Source organism: Corvus hawaiiensis, chromosome 9 (assembly GCF_020740725.1).
Source record: "Corvus hawaiiensis isolate bCorHaw1 chromosome 9, bCorHaw1.pri.cur, whole genome shotgun sequence".
In the NCBI taxonomy this organism is placed as follows: Eukaryota; Metazoa; Chordata; class Aves; order Passeriformes; family Corvidae; genus Corvus; species Corvus hawaiiensis.
Window position 1 is genome coordinate 5,354,746 of NC_063221.1, and position 12,914 is coordinate 5,367,659.

General features: G+C 40.3%; 1 protein-coding gene across 3 annotated transcripts in view; it reads right to left on the reverse strand.

The window, feature by feature from the left end:
* Positions 1–12,914, reverse strand: part of RC3H1 (ring finger and CCCH-type domains 1) — a 75,014-nt gene that overhangs the window by 26,581 nt on the left and 35,519 nt on the right. For 2 of the 3 annotated variants that reach the window (XM_048312523.1, XM_048312521.1), the window contains exons 7-14: positions 11,944–12,076; positions 10,302–10,420; positions 8,660–8,772; positions 5,750–6,031; positions 5,207–5,424; positions 3,554–3,930; positions 2,397–2,528; positions 1,694–1,846 (exon numbers count right to left, since the gene is read on the reverse strand). In XM_048312523.1, coding sequence (XP_048168480.1) covers positions 1,694–1,846; positions 2,397–2,528; positions 3,554–3,930; positions 5,207–5,424; positions 5,750–6,031; positions 8,660–8,772; positions 10,302–10,420; positions 11,944–12,076 — 1,527 coding nt within the window. Of the gene's footprint in view, positions 1–1,693; positions 1,865–2,396; positions 2,529–3,553; positions 3,931–5,206; positions 5,425–5,749; positions 6,032–8,659; positions 8,773–10,301; positions 10,421–11,943; positions 12,077–12,914 lie in introns of all 3 variants that reach the window. The other variant, XM_048312520.1, reaches the window with a different exon arrangement.

The window sequence follows — 12,914 nt, forward strand, 5'->3', positions numbered from 1 at the left end:
ATTCAGCGTTATGCACTCTCAGATGATACTATTATTGTCCCTGAAAAAAGGAATCTCTTATGAATGATTAAAAAAAAAAATTACTGAAGAATTAATTCAGTAAAGGTTTCCTGATAATTTTTTCCTGTGAGGAGACAAAAACTGAAAACAGCAGAGATGCCATTTTGCTTATTTGAAAATTAGCTCTGGGGCAGAAGAATACTTTGTTTAGCCTTGAAAAAGGAGGCTGTTTCTCCAGAACCTTATTACCTCTCTTAACTGAGCTGCAGTTTTTTAGCAGCAGGAATGAAAGCCAAGAGCTGTTTATCAATTCCTGGATGCTGTCACTTGGACAGCAATAAGCTGATTCCAAGTAATCCCAGTACTTCCCCAGGTCAAATGTGACAGTCTAGTAGCTCCAGGCAACCACACTGTGTAGGACTGAGAGCAAGAGGACAGGTAAAAAAGACCAAAGCTGCAGATGAAATGCAGTTTTTTGCTCTGCTTTTTTTAGGAGAAAGCCTCCTTTTTGCATCCACTTCCAACAGTGCCTTTAAGGTTTTAAGAGGAAAGCAGTTTGGCAGACAGAAAAAAGACAAATTTAATTCCAGTGGGGCAGAGGGAAAAAGGGGAGCCTGTTTGAGGAAAAGCTGAACCAAAAAAAATCCTGATTTAGTTAAATGGTTGCAACAGGTGAGCACCTGTCCACAGAAGAATGAATTCTGATAAGAAATGTTCCCCCCCACCTCTTATTGTCCAAAGAAAGGTCACCATGACTGACAATACAAAAATAAAAGTCAATAGATCACTTTTGCAGATGGGAGATGAAGGAGAATAGATGAATGTCTGTAAAATAGTTCCTCAGGCTAAACAGTCTTTTCTCTTGAAGAACTTGAATGACTTCCTACATGAGTGGGCTACCAGCCTACTTCTCATGTTGAGTGATGCTTGAATGCTAGGAAGAAACTGAATAGTGGTGGTATTTCAGACTCCTCTTTATTTTCTTCTCCATTCATGACTCCCAACAGTAACACCCAAGCAGCCCCTTCATTTTGCAACACTGACCTAGCAGAAATGGAGCAGCACAAAACAAGATCACAGCCCACCTCCCAAAGTTCAGTGAAGGGCTGAATGAGAGCAGCATAGAGCTAGAAATTGCCTTCAAGAACTAACAACCTAGTACAATGTTCTGACTGTGCTTTTCTCAAAAACTTCATGCAAGTTTTGGGTATTCTTGTGACCACAAATCAGAGTCCTTCAAGTAAACACTAGTAACACCCTTAACAGCAGTAACAGCCACCTTAAAAGGAATTAATTGCCTAAAGTTAAGTTACAGCACCTTCTTCTGACAGAAAGAGGTACAGGCAGCAACAAATGGACATGCTTTATTAACGAGTTGCCAGGACAGAATAATTTTTGCATTTCAAGTGCGTGCAAAGAATAATCCTTGCCAAACATTCTTGCTATCCATGGCTTCAGACCAGAGTGGTTATCCTGCATCTATATGCAGAATTTTTTACAAGCTACACAAGGGTAGGACTGTTCATAACTTTGAAAACAAAGTGCTTCACACACCTGTAAATGCTTTCTGTGACTGCAATGCACTTTCGAGCTTAAATAAAAGCGCCGCCATCACTGTAGAAAGCAAATATAAGTCCTTCCCAACCCACAGAACTATCCACTCTTCTTCTGTTTTCCCCTTATCCCTCCATACCGCCATCTCCACACTCCTTGCTGCCACAACATCTTTGGGTTTTGCATCTTTGGTTCCAATGTAGGAGCCGATGGTGTCACAGGACCAGGGAGAGTACTGGCTGTAGTCATTTCCTTTGTATTTCCCAGCTACCTTCAGGTCTTCATCCAAGTACTGTACAAAAACAAAAATCTGGTTCTGTAAGTAAGGGGAAGAAGTAGTTTCACAGCCATCCCTGTTCACTTCAACAGCAGTGAACTTGAGAAACACCACGGGGATTATTTTTTATCAGATACATCACCCTCTGGAATTGAGCCAGAGAACGCATTAAGTGCGTGGAATTCTGAGCCCCTGGCTGTGCTCCCAGTGCTGACTGTTCACTTGGCCAGTTTGAAGGTGATATTTTGTCGCTGGTTAAAAAAATAAATATCAAGCTGTTACGTATGTCAGGAGCAAAGTCTAGTAACTGTGAAGAGCGATTACTTCAATTAGTAATGGCTCAAAATTAATTTCCTTCATTGCACTGAAAGCAGAGAGCTTAGGACCAGTGGTAGATCAACAGCCAGTTGAAACACTGGAGACTGTACTACAAGGGCTTCCCACCTAGGCACAAAATTTACTTGCCCCAACACTTGCCAGTGCTGTACTGTTCTGATTTTCTTGTAAACTCCAAAGTATTTTCTACACATTCCAGTGTCTCATGTTTTTGTCAAAATATGCTTACCTCCTCTGAGTGAAAAGGATGAGGCAATGTTGGTGATGGTGCAAAAGGAGGCGGAGAAATCACCTTCCTCTCTTCTAGCTGGGCCATGATCTCTTTCCTTCGTCGGTGAAGCTCATCCAGGCTGGGATGAGGCTGAAATGAAGACAGGAAAATGTTTCAGAGCTCCTGAAGCATTAATGCACAAAACGAATAATTCTCTAAGTGTTGTTTACCTGAACAAAATAAGGCCGCTATACACTGCAAGGAGAGGGAAATACAGAGGATAGAAAGAATCATTAAAGTAACAAGTAATAATCACTTTCTTAAAGTCTACCTGTTAATTTCATATAGGACATACATGTTCCTACACTGGCCAGTGTTAGTTCAAGACACCCCACAAACAAGGAATGTGTTCCAACTTGGCAAAGTTCCCACTGGAACATGTTCAGCATAGCAAGTCCCCATTAGAGTCATACAGAGTAAATTGGTAGAACTCAACAGATCAAAACCTAGTCACATTTATTATTCACTTTGTAATACAATTAAACATGGCACACTCAAACTGAAAAATCTGTAAGTAATGTTAAAAACACTTCCTGCACTCAGCAATAGGATTTAGAGCCTTTAATCTGAATGACCTAAGTCCAACTATTCTACAGAACTCAATTTCAGTGATTTATCAAAACAAGTTTGTAAACTTATACTAGGAAGACCCTCCAGTTAGCTATCTAACTAGAAAAAATTCAGAAGAGTGGAATTTTAAATCTTTTATCAAGGCAGGTATGTTCAATGTTTATTATTTAGGTACAGAGTTGGTCAGTCACAGATAGGCAGTACAAGAATGCACACATGACCATTTCCACACACTGTATTTACTCTGCACTTGAGTAGTCCTCTTCAGCCTAATCTCTGCTGGAGAAGTCAGAGACTTCAGAGACTTCCAAAGTGAATTACAATGCTTTTCTACTTTGAGCACTAAAGCAGCCTACTTTTACATATTAACATCATTACAACTGCAGAGTGGACCAGTAACTAAATTACCTTCCAGTTTTTGATCTACTTCCTAAAGTTCAGACTTTCACAAAGGCCACCCCCTTGGTACAAAAATATTAAATTCCTCAAGCAGGTTATAGTTTCTCTCTCAAAACAACTACAAAAACGCAGCGTAGAACCCATACCCTGTGGCACGAAGCTCTAATCGGGCCGAGATGTGGAGCCACTGGGCAATAAGCCTCTGTTTGCTGATATCTGTCTCTGGACTCAGGTACGTAGAGGGGCACAGCCGTTTGTGGGATGTCAATGGGCACTGGGCTGCCCCGCACCACATCCTCCCGCTGGTAGGGCTGCATGGGGGGGTACACGCGGCGGCCATCGTAATGTGGTGGGTACATGGGCTGCGCCAGGGTCGGGTACCCCTGTGGCTGTGGGTACTGTGGGCTCACCACACGCTCTGGCAGGTACGGCCCGTAGTGCTCCAGGTATGGCGTGCCCGGCTCCGGCACTGATGGAGGAGGTCGGACAAAGCGAGACATGGACTGGGTGGGATAGTACACACCTGAAGCAAGGCGAGGGGGGGAAAAACCACAAGATACAGAAAGTGATTACCACAATTGTCCACAAAAATTGACTGCAGAAAACCCTGAAGAAGCAAAAGTTGATCCAAAGCTCAAGTGACATAGTATAATTATCTAAGATACCAGCACAGTGTCAATGTTACAGTAGCTGATGAAGAGATGATGAGACTGAGCCTACCACAGGTGCCCCACAAGTCCTGCAGCACACTGAATAGCAATAAATCACCAAAATGTCTCTGCAGATTGCTACAAATGCTTTCAGCTAAGTAAGACCTAAAAAGTAAACCGAAGATTGTCCTGTACATCCTCATCCATGCAACTAAAATTCAATTTGTCCCAACATATCAGAGTTGCTGTCTGGGTAAAGAAACTTGGATTATTAGGATATAAAGTTATCTAGAGTTCTACGTCTTGAACAGGAAAAAGACATTTCAGAACTGTAAACCACCAAAAACTTCTAAGATCACATTGCCTGGTTGCCTGAAGATTTTATTATTCTATCTAGGATCTCTGGATAATTTTAAAATAAGCATGAATATGTGCATGACATAAAATTTTGTAGACAACTCAAATGTTCACTGGCACATAATGAACAAATGTAAGTAGTTTGTTTTCCTTCAAAATGCTCTGCAACTTTCTCAGAAATGGCTTCCCCCCATTTCGCCTTTCCTTTCTATGGCTTTTTCTGCTTTCAGCTTCCTTTGGTCTCCCCATTGCTTATTTTTGTTTCATATTAATTTCACTTTATCTCATTTCTCTCAGCAACCTTACGTTGCCTAAGAATCATTCCCTGTTTTCATGTACATTGCCATATCTTCTCTTTTTAATCCCCTTCAGTATTATCTTTCCCAATGTGCCCTCTTTAGAGTTTTTCCTCTTAGTTCCCTTTTTATGATGTTTTCTTTTCTTGTGAACACTGTTCTCTAATTTCATTTATCTCTATCATCACACACACTTTATTTCCATTTTCCCTGAGTCAAACTGAATTAAGGTTTACCATATCAGATTCCTGACCCAACCCACTTAGGAAGAACTGAAGACAGAAGGACTTGAAACACTTGGACTGTTTTCCCTTGCATGGAAGTCCTCAGTAAAGGCATAAAATCCTGCCAATTTCCATTTTACTATGACATCACCACATTAGTGTCTTTAGTCCATGTCATTTGAAAGAAAACTTCAACTTGAAGGCTTAAAAACCAAAGTGGGAAGAAAGACTAAAATCAGCCCGAGGATGAAAGAGTTTCATGTCAATCTTACCTTGTTGGTAAGGTGCTGGCTCAAATGATGGGGCAGCTCCTCTGGGGTCTTGATAAAACATATCTGCTTGTTGTGCATTGTACAACTGAGACCCTCGGGGTACCATCTGCAACTGCTTGGTGACAGACACTGAGGGCAGATCTGCTGGCGCCCGAGCAGGCACAGGATGAGGGTTCACTGGCAAGGCAGAAATAGAGCTCTTGGGGACAGATTCCAGCCTAAAAAGTGGAAAGATGGCACTGCTCATTAAGGCCTGGTATAGCACATTGTACTCTAACACACTGTTCTTTGTCTACACTCCACCTTCTGAAGGCTTCTATCACCTTCTCCAATTAAAATATAAGCAAACAGCGAATTAACACAGTTTAGAGTTTAAGCTTTAGCTTTCTACTCTAGTATATAATCACTAAAAAAATCTCCAACCAAACACAAGAACAACCACAATCCCCATTCTGTTTCTTTATCTTAAAGAACTGGTTTACTTTGTTTCTACTCCAGATTTACACACACAACAATTTGAACAACAGGTAGGAAGACCCGTACAAGTCAGGAGGGGATCCAGGGGCGCTGCTACTCAGATGGTCCATCTTCCCTGGCTTCAGGGCAGTTTCATAACTGGAGTCAGTCCCTCGAGAAATTAGTTGCGTCACCGTGCTGCCTGTTGACACAATTCCATTTGGCAGAGCAGAAGTTTTCCTATTGGACAAATCCACTCCCCCTTCCTCTGAGAGGATAGCTCCTGAAGGCAGGCCCACCTCATTCAGCTGGCCCAGGGAGGCACTAAGGGGTCTTCTGGGAACGAGACGCTTGTTCATTTTACGGAATCTTCAGAAAGAGAAAACACATATCAAAAATTGAAACAAAAAAACCCAAACAAGTAAAAGGAGCTGTACTTTAAAGATTTTTCAAACATGGATTCTACTGAACGCTTCCTTTTATTCAAGTTCCCCATGGAGCTTGTGAGAATACCTCTTAGAATACAACCTCCCTGATAGCTGATCTATTAATAGCAGTTTCAGTTAGAACAAGGATGGACTTTTAATGGCAAGCACATCAAGAATTCACAGGTAAACTTCACACAGCAAATTTACAAATCCTACTTTCTTTACACATACGCATCTCAAGAGAACCAAAACCAAGCATCACAAAGTACTATCACATAAAATACAGTAACACAAGCTTCAGAGTAAGAATCACAGACTGTTCAAGCTTGTTTTATTCAGAGAAGAAACTAACAGCAGAAAATTTCAGTGAAAAAATATGAATTTATAGCCTTTTGCTCCATTTGTCCAATAATAAGCCAAGTGTTTACTACCATGTGATACATTTTAAAGCACAGTTTAAGATGTTACTATATCAATATGCAGCTTACACAATTTCTGTTGTTTGATAAAGTGATTGCAGAGATAAAAAACTCTATGAACAAGCAGCAAGTCCAAAAATCTAACTACTTCTTACTAAAGCCTGAACAAATACAGGCATTTTAACCAATATTCCACAAAAACCAGTAGGCCAACAGTACTGGAGAGCAAATTCCAGAGTTGAAGGTCCTCCACTAAATACCCTGCCATTAGTTCAGATCCCAGAATGCAAGTGTGAGGGCATATTTGCAGACCTGAGTGTTCTTGCTGTACAAGAGGCTATTTCTTCAGCAGGGCTGAAACCAACACTTTCATATTATAAATAACAATCAGAGTGAGATGGGAACCCAGACTAGGAAGGTACACACATTACCGTAGAAAAAGGTGCCAGTTATTACTCAATCTTCGGATAATCTTTGTAGTTGCCCACATGCATTAACAGCAACACAACAGAGGCAAAAAGGTGTTTTATTGTTGGGGCTGTTTTGTTTTTTAGATGCTCTTGCAGTCTCCACATGTGCAGGGCATACATTAATTTTAAAAAGTTCAGTACTTGCCTATGCACACAGGGTCTTTGTCCCTTGCCAAGAGGGGGATGAGCTGCTGTTTAAGCAAGTTTAGATTATAATTTGCTATCTAAGGCATTACCACACATTTCCCCATAACCTTCCTCCAAACTTAAGGCTACAGAGAGAGATACAGGAGTCACACAGCAACAGCAATGCATATTATTCACACTAAGCATTTTTAAAAGGAGAAGCACTAACACAATAGCTACTTAAAGGAATTAAGCAAAGATAAAAGGTACAAGGAACAGTCAGAACTCTCAAGTTCCCCAACCACCCACAGAAGCTGTTGGAATCTGATACTGAACAAACGTTCTCTTCAGTCCAGGATGACATTAATACTACGGCATGCAAGTCAGTCTGGCTACAACAGGCCTCCCTCACCTGCAAAGCTGACAAACAGTCCTTGATACATACAACTGGCTCAGAGGCATAACGCTGATCCACCACCCACCATAGGTTAACAAAACCACCCCAAACAGCACTACTGATCTCCATTACATTAGCATGATGACAGAAGGCAAAAAACCCTCCAACTGTTTCGGCAGCATGCAAGTACTGAAGTCCTGTTCTTTGTTCACGTGAATAACTGCCTTTGTCATTCTAAGACCACACACTCTGCCCTTCTTTCTTCGTGTTCTGTGTATGCACTGCATGCTGGTTATACAGCCCATGAACTGACATTAATGCTTCGAGTTTTAGATTAAGAAAGGAAAAAGAAACACTGCATGCCAATTCCAAACCTTTTAAAGTGTTCTTCTCATTATAATTCAAAGAAAACGTGCTTTTTTTAGTCCCAAAAGCAAGCAACAAGCTAATATACTACATAAAACACACTGTGTATTTATTTCTTTCAGCCCCTAAACAATCCATTTCATGTAAAAAAAAATTAAAACAACCTGCAGAACAACAGCATCTTGCTCTTGCATAACTGATAGTCCTCCTAAATCTGCAATGGATCTAGATTATTTACTGCAGACTTGATATGATCATCATATTTTAACTCTACAACAATAGATGTAACCAGTTGAAGGTTCCTGCATGAAACTTTCTGACAGACTACACAAAGAATTGTTGCAGGAAAAAATCTTGGAAAGTTAGTTTTTAGCTCTTTGCAGAGCTACCAACACATTCCTTACATTTGGAAAACTGCCAGCAACCTACCTGAATAAAAAGAGAAGATGAGAAGTACTCCCATATAACAGCCACTGTGAATGCCATCATTCAGCACGTTTAGTCAGACTTAAGTAGTAAGGAGAACAGCCCACCTCCAAAAACCTTGGGTAACATTTGTGTAACATCAAACTTTCAGAGCTGTGTTACTGCTGAACAAAGCAAATATCCTGTATGGAAGAACAAGCAGCTCCATAGCCTAAGAGATGACTGTTACAAGTTTATCACAATTTCCTGTTGGTTTAACAGCCAGGTTATAACTCCTTTCCCCATCATTCCTAGATATGAGAAATAACTCTTACAGACAAGATGAAACAGACTGGACTGCTTTCTACTAGCAGAGGTACACTTACTTTTCCAGCTCCTCCTGTGAGTGTGCGAAGGTGCAGCTGGCCCCTCGGGGACATCCTCCTCTCTGCTTCATGTCTCGGCACATGTATGTCTTGTACTTGCTGTGCTGAGGGGGCTGACAAGGTTAAAGAAACCAGGTGAGATACCTGAACATGAAAGTTCACTTAACCAAGTTGAATGTATCATCTTATCAAAGGCCTGACGTTTGACTGTTAATAATTCATCAAATTTAAGTGTTTCTGGAAAACCTAATATGAAATAAATGACTGAAGTACTTGAATTTGGTTCTTCAACAGAACCAACAGATTCAAGAGTACATATTTTGACAACTAAGTCACTCTCAGGTTTCTATAACATTTTTATTCAAACTCCTTACCAGAGAGCTTGCTGGAACACAGCTGTACATTTTAGGACACAGTTAAATGGACAAAACTGATACAGGATGAAAAAATTACCAATAATCAGATATACCCTATCAACAGTTCCCACCAAGGGAAAGGTCTGTAAAAGTCAACTCGCTTTCTAAGAAGCTCAGCCAAAAAGGTGTATATCTGTAAGAAGTCACTTGCAAACTGTTGTTTTTTGGGTTTTTTTGCCATCTACTGTAGTGAGAAGATCCAGGCAGGGTGAATATAAACCACACAGCCTTTTACTGGCCACTGCTGCCAGGTAGCGCAACTTTACCTAGTGCTCAGCAGATATCCCTTTCCCACTCAGGAGGCTCTGGGTTCCCTTCCAAGAAGCACCGCATGTACCACAGGTTCTCCACAAGAAAAATTCTTGCTGTTTTCCCCTCCCAGATTCCCACTTACACATTTCTACCACTTTTCCTTGTGCTGGTGACAGTGCTCATTATCCATCCCAAGTAATGCAAAAAGGTGAAACAGCAGAAATAATTCACTTTAGTTTTCCCTTTTTTTTTTTTTTCGGCAGAGATAATCTTTTAACTAGTTGAGCTCGCCAAACCAGCTCTCTGAGAGGATGAATGCCAAAGCAAGGGAAGAGTAGGGACTGGGACAGGCAGCTCTGTATTTCAGCAGCATTTACATCAACTGAGCTACACAACAAAATGAGATCAAAGGAATGTGTGATAAGGTAACCATGAAATAAGCTAATATATAGTATTTGGCAACATAATTTCATTACTGAAACAAAAACATTTGTTTCAGGAACTTGGATTGCACCTTCATATGACGTATATTTGTAAATCTTCAAGCTTGACAGACCGTTAAGCACAAGTATAAGGAAAATTTCATTAACAGAGAGCCAGCTGACTAAAATATGTCATGCTACAACAAAACCAAGAAAATTCCCACAAATCACAGCAGCACCCTAGCATCCCTTCCCCACCCTCTATTCAGAAAGGTTCTTATCTATTTCCCTAAGCCTGAAGCTGGATCAGACTGTTTTCCTTCCATCCTAGTGAGCTGTGAAAATTAATTCAACAGGTTTTGGGGGTAAATATGTGTTGTTTCGGGTTTTTCCCTTTCTTGTTTCTTTTTTGATAAATACGACTCAGCAGTGATGTTTTCTACCAGCTCCCTTTCAAACCGAATCTTTCCAGACGACATCAGTAAACCTCTACTATAGGACACAGTCAACAAAACTTAGGGGTATATATTTCCCGAATGATTCAGCTTTTACCTGTTGTTGATCTGTTCCTTTTTTGCTGTGATTCTGGATATAATCAACTAAGCCATGAACCACAGTCCTCACAGCAATTAGTCCATTTTCCAGTTGTTCCCATGTTGGAGGCGGAGCATCTGTTGCATGGACAGCAAACACAGAATATAAAAAGAAAAATCAGAAGCATTTTCTAAAACCAGGTACAAACCCCCCCCCATCAGTATCACAAAACTTGACTAGGCAAATTTATAAAAAATGTTTTATCAGTAGATAAAAAGCATCCAGCACCTTAATTCTGGGACATTTAGCTCTTACAGAATAGCGGTATCTACAAACTTAAGACCGAACTGCACAAAATAGCAAATGAGTCAGTAAGACTATAGTTAGCATATCAAATTACTTCCTTCTACAAGAACTTTCACATTTCAGAACTCCAGAGTAAAGGCACTGCACAAACTCTTCTCACAATGAAAAACATCAGGTTCAAAATCCCTCTTTGCATTCAGACTCCTGAAGGTAAAATCATTCCATATGAATACGGTCATCGCTGGCCTGATTACACCAGCACAGACATGGAACAACAACAGAAATTAATGCTTCTCATGTGGAAAAAAACATCAAAAGGCAAATCTATGAATCAGACCACCATCTAAAACACCGTGAATAAACTGTACAGTCTCAATTCTATAGGAGCACCTTTTCTTTTTAGCCGATTTACTTTTCTAAGTTTTTGAATCTGTTCCAGCAGCTGACACTCCCACTGTGTGCCTGCACATTCTGCTGCAAAGCACAGCAGTTCAAAGTGCCTTTCAAGATCTTTAGCAGAATTAATTACATTATATTCCACTCACAGGGACTAAATTCTTCCAGAAGTGCTTCAGTGTGCTTCCCTGCTGTTCTTTAGGCAACTCAACAGTACAGAAAAAACCACAAAGACCAGACCTGGTTAGTGAAACCAAGGGAGGCTATTAGTGATGCCACTTTCCATATCAGTTTTTTGCTAACAAATTTGCAGTACACAGGTTTGTCCCCAGCTTGTTCCAATATGAAAGATTTGGGAAGAAAGCACTGCATTTCTTTTAGCTGTGAAGTACAGCTGGTCCTCGTTGGAAAGGAAGTTTAACTTCTGTTTGTTTAAACAAAGCACAACTTCTCATCTCCTGAAGTTGTAGTTTGTATCTTTTTACTATTTTGATATATAATACTGATATTACAAATTTTAGCAGGTATAAAATAAAACTTCAGCCATAGGACTTTGTTCTGTCCCTTTCCTTCCCCCTCAGGTGGTCCATCCTCACAGCACTGCTGACTTTTTCAACAATTTCTATCCTTCTCTCCTCTGTCAACAGCTTAGGTTTTATTTCTCAGTTAAATTCTTTCCAACTATCTTCCACTTCCCAGACTCTTTCCTACCTTTGCAGAACTACATATGAACAAGAAAAATACTAAATTCCATAGGGTAATGAACCATTCTTGTCTACACTGACTTTTGCCCAGCTTCTCTCTCTTCAGTCTATCAAAATTCTACTTTGGAATCCAAAACTCTCAAGTTGAGTCAGGAGGATGTTTCCTTACACTTGATGATCAGCTTTCAATCCTTGAACAGTATTAAGCTCATCTTGCTGAACTTAAACGTTTTCATAAAAACATCCAGATTTACCTGGACTGGGATCAATATTTGCCAGGAGTTCTAGGTGAGGTCGAAGACGATTCAGGTTAGCTGGATCTCCAGTCCTCTGAAGAGCAATAGTTAATTCCTGAACACTCTGTGCAAAGGAGGCTGGGGTCTGCAACTTAAAAAAATTATCATAATTAACTTTCTACAGGCATAGTAATCCTCATGATTTCTGAAGGCTGCTCCACAAGCTCACAAGAATTGTCTCCCAAAACTGAATATTAACATCTTTCACAGAAGCCCATTCCAGCGAACCCTTTCTATTAAGAATGCACAGTTCTTTGACACTGCATTAAATTACACCTCTAAATAGACAAAATAAAGGCTGGTATTATTGCTAGCAATAAAACCTATTTCTTTTGTGTTGTGCTGCCACCCAGGAAAAAAAATGGGCCATATTAGAAACCATTTAATTTAGATTTCTGGAGAGTCTAATATCTCCAATCCCCAAACCAACAGGTTGGCACCCTGCTTTAAACGGAGCACAGCAAGCAGAAAATAAAGAACAAGATAGTCAAAGGAAAAGATAGCTAGCAATGTTCCATCTCCTAACATCACATAATTCCAGTATTTAACACCCTTAATTCCACCTAGGTCCTTCAGGAGATGTTTGGCAGGACACTTGAAAAGGTGGGCAAGGGCATAAATACATAGCAGACCCATCTTGAAACTAATCCTCTTGCACAGCAGACAAAGCAGTTGTTTCACAGCTTTCGTAGCCATTCAACAATGTTCAGTTCTTCCCACCTAATTTAGGCATTTACAAATGAGTCCCCTAATCTTAAAGTGCATTTATGCTATGTTGTTTCTGAATGCAAAGAGATCTGGGCATTTCCAGAGCTTAAGTATTTTATTTAGGAAATGTGCTTTTACCTCTCTGTCTTACTTCAGATACAGACATGGGGACTCATTTTTTTTCCAACTTATGCTCTAATTTCCTGCCCGGAAACATGGAC